General features: G+C 38.6%; 1 protein-coding gene across 2 annotated transcripts in view; it reads left to right on the plus strand.

Annotated features, from left to right (window-relative positions):
• Positions 1-606: 606 nt before the first annotated feature.
• The window catches only part of PIWIL2 (piwi like RNA-mediated gene silencing 2), an 86,828-nt gene continuing 74,546 nt past the window's right edge, over positions 607-12,888 (plus strand). For both annotated transcript variants that reach the window (XM_030832594.2, XM_030832595.2), the window contains exons 1-9: positions 607-798; positions 2,355-2,442; positions 2,589-2,727; positions 3,229-3,435; positions 4,056-4,166; positions 6,455-6,572; positions 7,027-7,151; positions 8,212-8,292; positions 8,582-8,695. In XM_030832594.2, the coding sequence (XP_030688454.1) occupies positions 607-798; positions 2,355-2,442; positions 2,589-2,727; positions 3,229-3,435; positions 4,056-4,166; positions 6,455-6,572; positions 7,027-7,151; positions 8,212-8,292; positions 8,582-8,695 (1,175 nt within the window). The remainder of the gene's footprint in view (positions 799-2,354; positions 2,443-2,588; positions 2,728-3,228; positions 3,436-4,055; positions 4,167-6,454; positions 6,573-7,026; positions 7,152-8,211; positions 8,293-8,581; positions 8,696-12,888) is intronic.

Raw genomic sequence — 12,888 nt, forward strand, 5'->3', positions numbered from 1 at the left:
ACCTCAGTTCTGGTAGAGTTTGAAAGAAGAGTTTTATAGAGAGGAATTGGATAAAGATTCAGAGAAGCAGCTAAGGAACCAAGGAGGAGATGGAAAAGTTTAATGTGAAAATAGACTGGAAAAATATTAGGACTCTGGTAGAAGAAAGAGTGACCCAAAACGAAGCAAAACCCATAAATATTTATGGACAAAAAAATTTTATGATATGGCTATGTTAACTATAAACTTACTTACAAAGCAAAATCATGCCCATACATGAAAAGCGTTTCCGTCTACATCTGGTAGTTAACTTACAGGACTGAGTTCTGTAAGAGGCCGTTTGGGTAGAAAATATAAGTAAATTCAAGGAGGGCTTGGCCTTTAAGAGATTGCTGATGGAGAGTGTCTAGAATATTCTGTGCTAAACAGAAGCTTTTGAAGTGAGCATAATATAGGAGGATGGTTGTATCACTGGTCTGATCCAAAGTAGCTATTTTTTTTTTTTCTTAATGCTTTGTGAGTCTGCCTTGAAGGAAAAGGAAAACAATTGGGAATCATTTAAATTATAAAATGATGGCAGATAATTAACCAGAACAGATTGACACCTGTGTCCTCTGCAGCCTTGCAATGGATCCTGTCCGACCACCCTTCAGGGGCCCGTCTCCTGTGCACCCATTTCAGTCTGTTCGGATGCCGGGCTCTTGGCAACAGGCTCCAAAACCTTTGGACCCAGCTCTGGGCAGGGCAGGACCTGCAGGCAGAGGCCATGTATTTGAAAAGCGAGAGGAGCCAGGCCCACAGAGTGGGCCAGTGCAAAAGGTAAGACCGTGTCTGCATACATAGTAGCAGCACACAGCTTTTCATCAGGGCAAATAAGGGATTTCAAGGTACTTAGGAAACTGGGAAGCCCTATATGAAAGCAAGGGTTTGTTTTTTTTTCCCTTGAACAAGTGGTTGCCTCTTGGAATATATTTCAAATTCTTGAGTTGAAAGTCTAGAAAAAGGGCCTCGTAATGAATGTTAGATGGACCTGGGTAAATGCCTTAGTTCTCTAGCTTCTATAAATATAAATATATACATACATAAATGATAGGTTTAAAGATACAGTCTTTTGTTTTTTTGTGAGTGTTTAGATTTCCACTCTGGGTTTGACTCTATGGTATTAGCAGCCACTCTTGCCTCTAAGGTCATAATTGTTAAGAATGGTTTCTTTCAGAAGGCTCTTTGCCTGAATCTTAAAGAAAAAGAGGATCTTCAGCTATTGTTAGTGCTGTGTGTATACTCGCATGGACATGCATTCTTAATCTCCTAATTATATAGTAATTTTAAGAATGGTACTTGTCTATAATTAATCTCAAAGAATAAAGAGTTAGCAAATACAGGAAGAATCTAATAGTGCAGTTATGACAATTTTAAGTAGGTTGACAATGTCAGATGTAACGTTCTGTAAGAAGAAACATAATTGACAGTAATCCTGTATTTTTACTCAAATGGATTGCTTGAGTCTATATGTGGCAACTCTAATTGGTGTAACAGTAGTAAACTTCCAAGACTGCTACAGGAAAACAGTAGCAAGTTTTGTTGAGGTTATTTTAAAAAAAACCAAAATTCTGATACCCTTAAATGATCCATTTTTTTGGAAAATTTATTAGCCAGTACACTTGTTCTCTCTTACCTTAGGTGTACAGGAAATGAACTAGAAAAATAATTCTGTTGCATTTGTTATACTGTATATCAAATCATGAACTGTAACTGTTTATGCTTGAAAACCTAATATGACATAAGTGTTTTGTTTTTTGTTTTACATAAATTTATTTATTTTTGGCTGCGTTGGGTCTTTGTTGCTGTGCACGGGCTTTCTCTATTTGCGGCGAGCGAGGGCTGCTCTTTGTTGTGGTGCGTGGGCTTCTCATTGCGGTGGCTTCTTTTGTTGCGGATCACAGGCTCTAGGTGTGCGGGCTTCAGTAGTTGTGGCTCGTGGGCTCTAGAGCACAGGCTCAGTAGTTGTGGCGCATGGACTTAGTTGCTCTACGGTATGTGGGATCTTCCCGGACCAGGGATCGAACCCGTGTCCCCTGCATTGGCAGGTGGATTCTTAACCACTGTGCCACCAGGGAAGTCCAACAGAAGTGTTTTTTTTAAGACCATAAGGATTTAAACAATTTTTATAAGGTATTTTTATTCTTGTAACATTTATAGAATTTGAAGTGGATGATTTTTATTATTTTTTTAATTTATTTTTATTATTTATTTATTTTTATTATGATTTTTATTATTTATTTTTTATTATTTATTATTTACCAAGACTTGAAGAAAACCAAGACTGAGGTTTTAAACTACATCTTAGAATAACTTTATTCTTTGACTTTCTATAGGAATCTATGGGTTTGGTCTCAATGTTCCGAGGACTGGGCCTTGAAACAGTGTCCCGGACCCCTGTGGAACAGGAAATGCCTCCTTTAGGTATGTGGAAGACTAACTTGAGAAAACGTGGTGTTATATATGACTGCTTTGTTCTTAAATTCACACAGTTTATCTTCAGAAAAATTACTGTACTTTATAAAATGTTCAGCTCACGATTACAGCTGGGGTTTGACTCTTCCGTTTAGGTAGAGGCATTTTAGGTCGAGGCTTGTCTACCAGTATGGCACGCAAGGACAAAGAAGCACCCCATCCCACTTTTCTGGATCCTTCAGTGTTGGCGTCTGGAGATAGCAAGATGGCAGAGGCCTCCGTTGGTTGGAGTAGGTGGGTAAAGTTGCCTTCTTGGGTAGCCATCAAATTCAGATGAAATATCTGTAAGTCCAGAGAGAAACTCTAAAGTGGGTTGTATTATCTCACAAAGAAACAATGCATGGTTTCATGGTAAGAATGGGTATTTTCCAAGAGTAGTCAGCAGCTACTGACGCAGTCAGTCTTTGGACGAGGGTAAAAGCAGTACTCCACTGCACAGTTCACCACCCTGTTTGCCCTCTTAAGAATTCAGCCTGGTGGTAGTGGTTCTTTAACCCAGGTGGGTCAAACTTCCATCTCAATTTCTGCTGTGGAAGTTGGCCCTGAGAGTCAATATTAATAACAATTGATGCATAAGTCATGTTAGCATATTGGATTTGGAGAGAATCCCAATGCTTGGGTCCCTTTTGCTGACTCCTCCAGGAAGAGAATATAGATTTGGGGGACTCATTTAGATAGGGCATAGATAGAAGCATGATTGAGAAAGTTCTGATTTGCCTCTTTTCAACATTTCAGAACGCTTGGAAGAGGGAATTTGGATGCCTTTTTATTACCGATGGGAAGAGCAGCTGGTGGTATAGGCAGAGGAGTATACAAGGCTCCCGGTGCTCTCAGCCTGAATTCTCAGGATCCTGCCCAGCTGTCATCTCAGCCACCTCTGACCCCAGCCCCACTGCATTCTCTGGATTGCCCACCACTTGGGACTGCAGAACACAAGGAAAAGTAAGTCAGGAGTGCTGCCATCCCTGCTTGGTGATGATGTGGAGGAGACCTTCGCATAGTATTGCAAACTCTGTTCTGTTGTGTCTGAAGTCCTCCTTGGGTGGTAGGTACTGCAGGGTTGTTTTGTTTTTTGCCAGTGGGGAGAATGACAGAGAGGTGGGGCAATTCCTGATGAGGTGAAATGGGGTTAGTGATGATAGTATGTATTTATCTAGAGTCTACTCATGGCTTTTCATTTCCTTCCCAATTCAGACATAATTCTTTGTCATGTTGAAGATAAGGAAATTACCTAGGAAATACATTGCAGCAGTTCACTTTTCTCTGTAGAACTAATTCTTATGTTCTTAGTTAGCTGGCCTAGTTATTCTAGTGATATTACTAGGACAAATAGGGTGACCTTGCTTCTCTAATTAGAGATTGCTAAGAATTTACCTTCTGGCTTTCAAAGCTTCTTTCGTATGTCTTGATTCTTGGTCTGTGTACCTGTAAGCAAAGTGTGAAATACTACTTCCCCCAATCTATCTTTCCTTTCCTTTTCTTTCTTTGCATTTTTGTGGCATGGATTATTTGTTTGTTTTTGGCATATGTGGGTACTTTTGTTTTTTATTTTTATTTTCTAGAGAGCCTTTTGTGAAGCAAGGATCGAAAGGAACACCTCAATCTTTGGGATTGAACCTTATCAAAATACAGTGTCGTAATGAAGCAGTTTATCAATATCATGTGACTTTCAGGTATTCACAGCTTTTTTTCCCCCTGTATTGTTCACTTCTTAGCGAACAGTAATGAAATAGTTCCACAGGAATAACTGAATTGTTTTTGTGTATAACTCCTGATGCAGCTCCCCCTACAGTAATTCATATATTCATATCCTTGCGATAAGTTTAAAGTTAACATTTTTTGTGTGTGTTTAGCTATATTACCAATCCAGATTTTTACTTAATAGGTGCAATTTTATGCATGAGATTAGAGGTGGATTTTCTGTAAAGTTAATGAAACTTAAGTTCAGGGCCTTTTACTTGCATAGACCCCTTCATAACCTTTTTAACTTATCTTGTATCTGTAGTTTTGTATTCCTCTTCTTAAAGAGACCCCCCCACACACACAGTGGTATCAAAAACACACCCCACAATACCTGGATCCTCCCTGCATGAGTGCTATACCAGCATTTGATGGCTCACCAGTGATAGTCTAGGGTTAAACTTGAGGGTGAAAAAACCAGAGAAAATAACTTTAATTTTATATCAGTAACTTTAGGATTTATCATACTTATTTAAAAGTTAAGAATTTATATTAGTCTGTGTTCTTTTTTAAAATCTCAGGAGAGCCATTAACTGAAGGTTATTAGCTGGAATTGTGAAAATAAATGAGTGTTCTGGAATATTTATGGAGAAAAAGGAAGATGGAAGACTGAATTTTTGAAGCACAGCTATTAATTGGTACAAGAAGAAGAAGTGGAATGAAAGAGAGAAGAAAGGAACAGTTAGGGGAACAATACCCTGAAGACAGGGTTATAAAGCCAGAAAGAAGGACCCATTTGAATGAGGGAGAGGTGGTTGACTTTGGCCACAGGGAAAAAAGTTGTTGAATTTGCTTTCAAGAGGCACCCTTGGTGATTTTCTAGTAGCTTTATTAGTGTTATGGGGAAAAAATGAGACTAAAAGAACAAAGGAGAGCCTGGGCCATGAGAAATAGCCAGTGGATTGGCCACTTATTTTAAAAGTATGTAGGAGGAATGAGAAATGGAATGATAATTGCTTTAAAGGTTTCGGTGAGGTAAGAAACTGGACGTGAACACATATGACAAGTGAAGAGAAGGAGTCAGGAAACCGGGTGAAGTTGAACTAGCAAGAGGGGAAGGTGGTGGGAATGGGCCTGTTCTGGAATGTAAGGGATGGAGATGGGTGTTAATGAGAGGGAAGAGTACTTGCTCTGGAAATGGATTGACAACTGATAATGAAACAGAAAGGAGTGTGAGACTCCTCACGGGTCTCTGCATTGACCAGGCTCTGGAGAAGACATGGATTCTATAAATTTCGAGATTGTAGATGCAGACCTTTGAAGCCACAATGTGAAGAGGATGAGAGAATACCGAGAGGATGTATTACCGTGACTGGTCATCCTGTAGCTTCCTTGACATCATGGGGCTCTAAAAAGACAAATTTAAATATAGTGTCTTGGGCATAATGCCATGTATGTGTGAATTTTTTAGAAGAAGCATTTTGGAATGTGGTGTTAGCATGTGAGTGCTTAGTTTGGGCGATGACTGTATTGGATTACCGCTTGATTTTTTTGTTGATGTTCTCTTTCTTCATGTACTTGAACATGCTTGACCCTTTTTAGCCTTGGATTTGTTTAAACTTCGAAGTTGTAGAATAGGTTGTGTGTTACTGTGATCTGTTGGGACAGTCATTGTACAAAGTAGCTACTGGACTTTTTCAAAGCTGTAAGATTTGTGACAGTGAATTGATAAAAAGTTGAAATTGCTGTGAGTGAAAAATGGTTAGAGTAAAATCCTATATTTTTTAAAAATATACTTTTAAAAGCGTATATTTCTATAGATGCTAGAGCAGGGATTAGCAAACTGTGGCAGGCCTGCTGGGCAAATCTGGCCCACTGCCTGTTTTTGTAATAAAGTTTTGCTGGAACATAGCCATACTTATTGGTTTACATATTGTCTGCGAGGCTTTTGTGCTATGTTAGCAGAGTTGAATAGTTGTAGCAGAGACCATATGACGTGTAAAGTCTTTCCATAAAAGTTTTCTGACCCTCTGGTCTAAACTCTCGAAGAATGTACACTGACATGATAAGGCAGTTGTGTTTGGGTGGTGGAATTATGGGTTATTTTTATTTTCTGTGAGCCAGTATCCTTGGGTCAGAGTTCTTTTTTTAGTCAGATGTATTTCAATATTTTAATATGACCACTAGATGGAGCAGTAGTCATAAGTGACTGCATCTCTAACAGACCTACCACACAGCTGTAAAGTCAAACTGAAATAAAATCCTCTTTATTATTTTCTAGCCCCAATGTGGAGTGCAAAAGCATGAAGTTTGGCATGTTGAAGGACCATCAAGCTGTCACCGGAAACATCACTGCTTTCGATGGATCCATTCTCTATCTGCCTGTTAAGCTAAAACAAGTGAGACCAAATAGGAAGTGCACTTGGGGGCAAAGCACGGGTGGTGGGAAATCATAGTGTCCCTGAACATTTGAGTTGTACTTTCCTATTCTGAGAGGAAAGGCAGACTTCTCCATAACAAAGAAATTGCAAACTGAGAAACTTTTACATCTGAGTTCTTTCTAGTCCCTTCTCTCTTAAGAGGAGTGGTTGGAAGCCTTTGACCTTAGTGACAAAGAATATTCAAGATTGCAAATTCGAAGGGCTCTATTGCTAGTTCTCCGTTGGGTTTCTCTTACCAAATTCTTTCATAAGTCCTACTTGTCATGCTGTGATTTTGTCTAGTGTGGACAGCAAAGTAACAGTAAAGAATAAAACATGTTTAAGATATTATAGTGTTCTAGAACACAGTTGGATTAGATTAGCCCTTGGTAGTGTTGTAATTTCTCTTTACTTGCATATGTTTATTTGTTAGGTTCTTGAGTTAAAAAGTCAAAGGAAAACTGACAGTGCCGAGATCATCATTAAGATTCAGTTGACAAAGATCCTGGAGCCCTGTTCTGACTTGTGCGTTCCGTTCTACAATGTTGTTTTCCGTCGGTGAGAAACGGCTGAAGTCTTATTTTCTTTCACCTCAGTCTTGTATTTGTAACAGAGCTCTTCAGGAAGCTTGGATGGTATTAAAATACAGTGCGTATATAGATGAGTTTGGAAACATTTAATAAATAAATGGATGACATTAAGGCTAACTTACTAAAAGTTATCTCAAGTGATTGTCCAGATTTGGGTATATGAAAGTAGGTTTGAAGTAGCTCGACAGAGGGGGCTGGTTTCCTTCCATTCATTCAGGAACTTTAAAAGCAAATGTTTATGGTACATATTTAATGGTGTCAGTGTTGGGGCTACTTGAAGAGGTAGCATGTAAAAATTTTTGCTAGAATTTTTCCCAGTCCTTTGAATTTTTGGATACAGACAGCTCATAATTTTTTAACTTTTCTGAAGACTCCCAAATTTTCATAAAACTGTTATTCCCAAACCACCTTTTTTAAAATGAAACATAGAACCTGATTTCTACTTAGTCAGCTGAACTGCCAGGAACAAACATAACTTCCTAAGCCTGACTGATAGTCACAAATTTAGAAATGGACTTTTTTTTTTTTTTTTTTTGGCAGTACGCAGGCCTGTCACTGTTGCGGCCTCTCCCGTTGCGGAGCGCAGGCTCAGCGGCCATGGCTTACGGGCCCAGCCGCTCCGCGGCATGTGGGATCTTCCTGGACCAGGGCACGAACCCGTGTCCCCTGCATCGGCAGGCGGACTCTCAACCACTGCGCCACCAGGGAAGCCCAGAAATGGACTTTCTTGTGCTCTTTTTAGTTAATGGGGAAAAGTAATGTAAATTGAGCTTGGGAAGTCAACTTGATTTTTGGTTACCTAGTTAGCAGAAAAAGCTGCAGTCAGTTGCATATACTGCAAGATAAATACTTTGGTAATTTTTATTTTTCTTTTGGCAAGAGTGTTCTCAGCATAAAAGCTATATTGTGCAAAGAGCATCAACATTTCTGCTCTTTTAGGCTTTCAAAGGAAAATGTAGCTAAGAGCAATTGAACTTAATTATTTTTAATTCTTCTACTAGAAAACCCATTCTTGCTCTTTATTTCAGGGTAATGAAACTTTTAGATATGAAGCTGGTGGGGAGAAACTTCTTTGACCCTACAAGTGCTATGGTACTGCAGCAACACAGGTTGGTGGTGTTTTCTTCTTCCTCACTTTTGAATGTTCTGGAAATAAATTTTTCATTGCAATCACCATATTAGTATTTTATGATAGTGAGTACAGTTTATGAGTTAATTATTTTCCATAATTTAGGTTTTCAGTAAGTTCACAATGATGTTGACTTAATTTGTTTCCTGTTGCTTTCTCATTGTTATTGGGGAGGGGCAGTATCTGCTCAAAGTATTGCCTCAAATGGAGGCATGGAAATATCTGTGGTTCTTTTAGAACCCCAGCATAAAGGCCACGTATGTCTTCAGATTGCAGATCTGGCCGGGCTATGCAGCTAGCATCCGGAGGACAGATGGAGGTCTTTTCCTGCTAGCTGATGTCTCCCATAAGGTCATTCGGAATGATTCTGTGCTGGACATCATGTGAGTGGATAGTGGCATCTACGTTTAACAAACAGTTTTCTGAGAAGTTCAGTAATAGCTGGTAATAAATACAGATAAGCCATTGTTCCGTTTGGGTTTTAAATTGTAGAATAGATTGAGAATGCTGAATTGATGTGCTCTTTCTGTGAGTCCTACCAGGATAGGCATCTGAATAGAGACCTGCTGCACTTAGACTGAGGAGGAATGTATGTAAGTCTCTGGTTACGAAGACTTGGTTTAATATACACCTACCCTGAGTTCTTGTTTAAGTGTATTACTCTAGTAAATATTTACTGTAGTAAATATAGGTGTGTATAATTTGTAATCGTTACATGAAATCCTGTCTTATACATAAATCTGTGTGCACCTATGATTTTTTTAGGTTGTGTACCTAGAAGTGGAATTACTTAATGAAAAGGTCGAACATTTTAAAGACTTGAAATATTTACTATAATAAGATGTTTAAATATATATTGACTGATTACCCTCTAGAAAATTTACTTAGTTTATTTTCTCACCAGCTATGTATAACTACTGGGTATTACCAAGCTTATAATCTTTGCTTATCTGATAAATTCATTCATTCCATCAACATATATGTATAGCGCTCCAGTTTGTACCAGAGTTTTGGAACTTATCAGTTAACAAAACAAAGATCCCTCTCCTCATGGAGTTTGCATTGTAGTCAGGTGAGATAAATAGTAAATAATAAGCATGATAAGTAAATTGTATAGGGTACTAGAAGTGATAAGAGGTATGGAGGAAAGAAAAGATAGAACACAGGGTAGGAGAGATCAGGAGGACTAGGGGTGGGATGGAGAGGGGAGAGAGCTGTCATTTCAGTAACATGTCAAGCTCATTTGAACCAACACTTGGAACAGGTGAAGGAGTTAGCCAGGTAAATAATTGGGCTAAGGGAATTCTTGTTAGAGGGACAGCTGAGGTAAAGGCCTAAGCCAGAAATATGTCTGGCTCTTCAAGGAGCAGCAGGGAAGCCAGGGTGGCTAGAGCAGAGCAAGTGAGGTGAGGGCAGTGGAAGGATAGAGTAGTTGGAAGGAAGAGCTGAGGATATAGAGCTTTGTAAGTCTGTTGTCAAGAGTTTCGGTTTTAGTGTGAGTGAAACATAGGGCTTGTAGCCAAGGAGTGACACAATGTGACTTGAGTTGTGAAAGGATCCCTCTTGTTACTTACTGCGTGGAGAATAGGTTTGGTGGGATGGGGTAGAAGTGGGGAGACCAGCCAGAAAGCTCTTATAATAATCCAGTGGAGAAATGAGGGGGTGGCAGCAGTAAAGGTGGTGAGAAGGGGTTGGCCTCTGGATATGTTCTCAAAGTAGCGTTCAGTCAATTTCCCAACTGGGTGGTGGAGTGTGAGAGAAAGAGAGGTTAAGGAAGACTCAGACCTTTTTGACTGAATTTGTAATTAATTATTTTGTCTCTCCTAGACTCACTCTCCTTGATAGTGGGGACCATCTCTCTTTCTCTCACATAGTACACCCAGACGTAGTTTATTCCTAGCCTGTAGTAAGTGTTCAAGAATGTTTATTACATAAAAATAGATGTCTTTAAATTCACTCTTTTTTTCTTTATGGTTACTTTATGGTCTTTGTTTTTCTACTTAGAAAGGTCTACTTGTTTTAATTTCCAATGTTTTAAACCTTCTGGAACTTGGTGTGATGTTAGGATCATAATGATTGTTTTGGTACCGTTACACAATTTATTGAAAAACATTTTTCTTTAGATTTAAATCACTATCAAATGCTAAAATACTTGGATTTATTTCTGAATATTTCATTTTGAACCACTGGTTCAAACCAGTGTGATACTGTTTTAATTATTGCAGTTTTATTAGGTTTTATTATTTGTCAAGGAATTCTGTTTTCAGAATTTTTATTCTGTACCCCCCCTTACTCCTTCGTGTGAAACTTTGAATAATTTAGTGAAAATAAGACAGAAAGTCAATTGGCAATTTGATTGATATTGACTAGGGAGAGTGTTCAGTGACACTGGACTGGTTGCTCTCCAGCGTAGCTGATAGTTACTGTCTGGAATTCCCCTTCACTGTGGCGATGACTCCCTTTCCCTCTCACCACAGGTATCCTGTAGTTCGATCCCATGACGACTTCTTCCTGGTTTACTCTCTTGTTTCTGAGCTCTTAGGTGTTTGAAATCTCTTTATTTTACCTTAGTTTGATTGGGCATAAAATTTGAGTTTGGAGATAGTTTTCCCTTGGAATTTAAAAATCATGGTTCCATTGTTTTTTTTTTCCTTTGGTATAATCTTTATTCATGTTCACATATTCTTTTACAGTGAGACTATTTCCTTATTTAAATTTAACTCTTTGGGTGTTCTCATAGTACCGCTCTATTTGAATACACCTTATTTCTGAATTTTTCCACTTTTTCATTCTGTAAGTGAGTAAACAACCACCTCTTACACCATCCTTATATCTTTTTTACCTTATTTGTACCTTTTGAGCAAGCCCAAACTTGATTTTAATATTGCTTCATCCCTTCTTTTTTTTCATATTTTAATTTTAGATTTGATATGTTAAATGCTGTGTAGGTACTACACTTCTAAAAAATTATTATGGTTAGTAATATATTTTAGTATGGTAAGGCAAGTCCTTCTACCTTGCTCTTATATCCACTATCTTCCTTTTTCTTTCCTATAACTATTTTTCACATTTATTTTCCAGATTAATTTCAGAATATTTTTGTTGAGCTCTCGAGAAAATGCCACTGCAGTTTTGCTCCATTTTCTTTTTGCTTTCAGATTTACTGTTGAAAAAATCTAAAGCCATTCTGATTTCTTTTTTGAAATTAAGTTTATTTTTTATTGAGGTATAGTTGATTTACAGTATTACATTAGTTTCAGATGTACAATGAAGTGATTGAAAATTTTTATAGATTATACTCCATTTAAAATTATTATAAAATATTGACTATGTTCCCTGTGCTGTATGGTATATCCTTGTAGCTTATTTATTTTGTACATAATAGTTGGGACCCCTCTGAATCCCATGCCCTTATCTTGCCCTCCCCGCTTCCCTCTACCCTCTGGTAACCACTAGTTTGTTCTCTCTAACTGTGAGTCTCTTTCTTTTTTGTTATATTCACTAGTCTGTTTTTTTAGATTCCACATGTAAGTGATAAAATGCAGTATTTGTCTTTCTCTGACTCATTTCACTAAGCATAATACCCTCCAGATCCTTCCATATTGTTGCAAATGGCAAAATTTCATTCTTTTTTCATGGCTAAGTAGTATTGCAGTGTGTGTGCGCGCACGCGCACACGCGTGCGCTCGTGTGTGTATGTGTGTGTGTATGTGTATGTATGTATCTCAGTTCTTCTTTATCCATTCGTTTGTGGACACTTAGGTTACTCCCATATCTTGACTATTGTAAATAATAATAATGCTGTTGTGAACAGTGGTTTGCATGCATCTTTATGAATTAGTGTTTTCTTTGGATATGTACCCAGGAGTGGAATTGCTGGCTCATATGATATATTTTTAGTTTTTTGAGGAACCTCAATACTGTTTTCCTCAGAGGCTGCACAAATTTATATTCTCACCAACAGTGTACAGAGGTTCCCTTTCCTCCACATCCTTGCCAACATTTGCTATCTGTGGTCTTTTTTTTTCTTTTTAAAATTTATTTTATTTATTTATTATTTTTGGCTGCATTGGGTCTTCTTTGCTACACGTGGGCTCTCTCTAGTTACAGCGAGTGGGGGCTACTCTTCGTTGTGCGTGGGCTTCTCACTGCAGTGGCTTGTCTTGTTGCAGAGCACGGGCTCTAGGCGCATGGGCTTCAGTAGTTGTGGCACACGGGCTTCAGTAGTTGTGGCTCGTGGGCTCTAGAGCGCAGGCTCAGTAGTTGTGGCTCAGTAGTTGTGGCGCTCGGGCTTAGTTGCTCTGTGGCATGTGGGATATTCCTGGACCAGGGCTTGAACACGTGTCGCCTGCATTGGCAGGCAGATTCTTAACCACTGTACCACCAGGGAAGCCCCATCTGTGGTCTTTTTGATGATAGCTATTTTGACAAGTGTGAGGTGCTATTTCATTGTGTTTTCTATGTTTTTTTAAATTTTTTTTATTTTTTATTTTATTTATTTATTTTTTTAATGCAGTACGCGGGCCTCTCACTGTTGTGGCCTCTCCCGTTGCGGGGCACAGGCTCCAGACGCGCA

Source organism: Globicephala melas, chromosome 6, assembly GCF_963455315.2.
Source record: "Globicephala melas chromosome 6, mGloMel1.2, whole genome shotgun sequence".
Taxonomy (NCBI): domain Eukaryota; kingdom Metazoa; phylum Chordata; class Mammalia; order Artiodactyla; family Delphinidae; genus Globicephala; species Globicephala melas.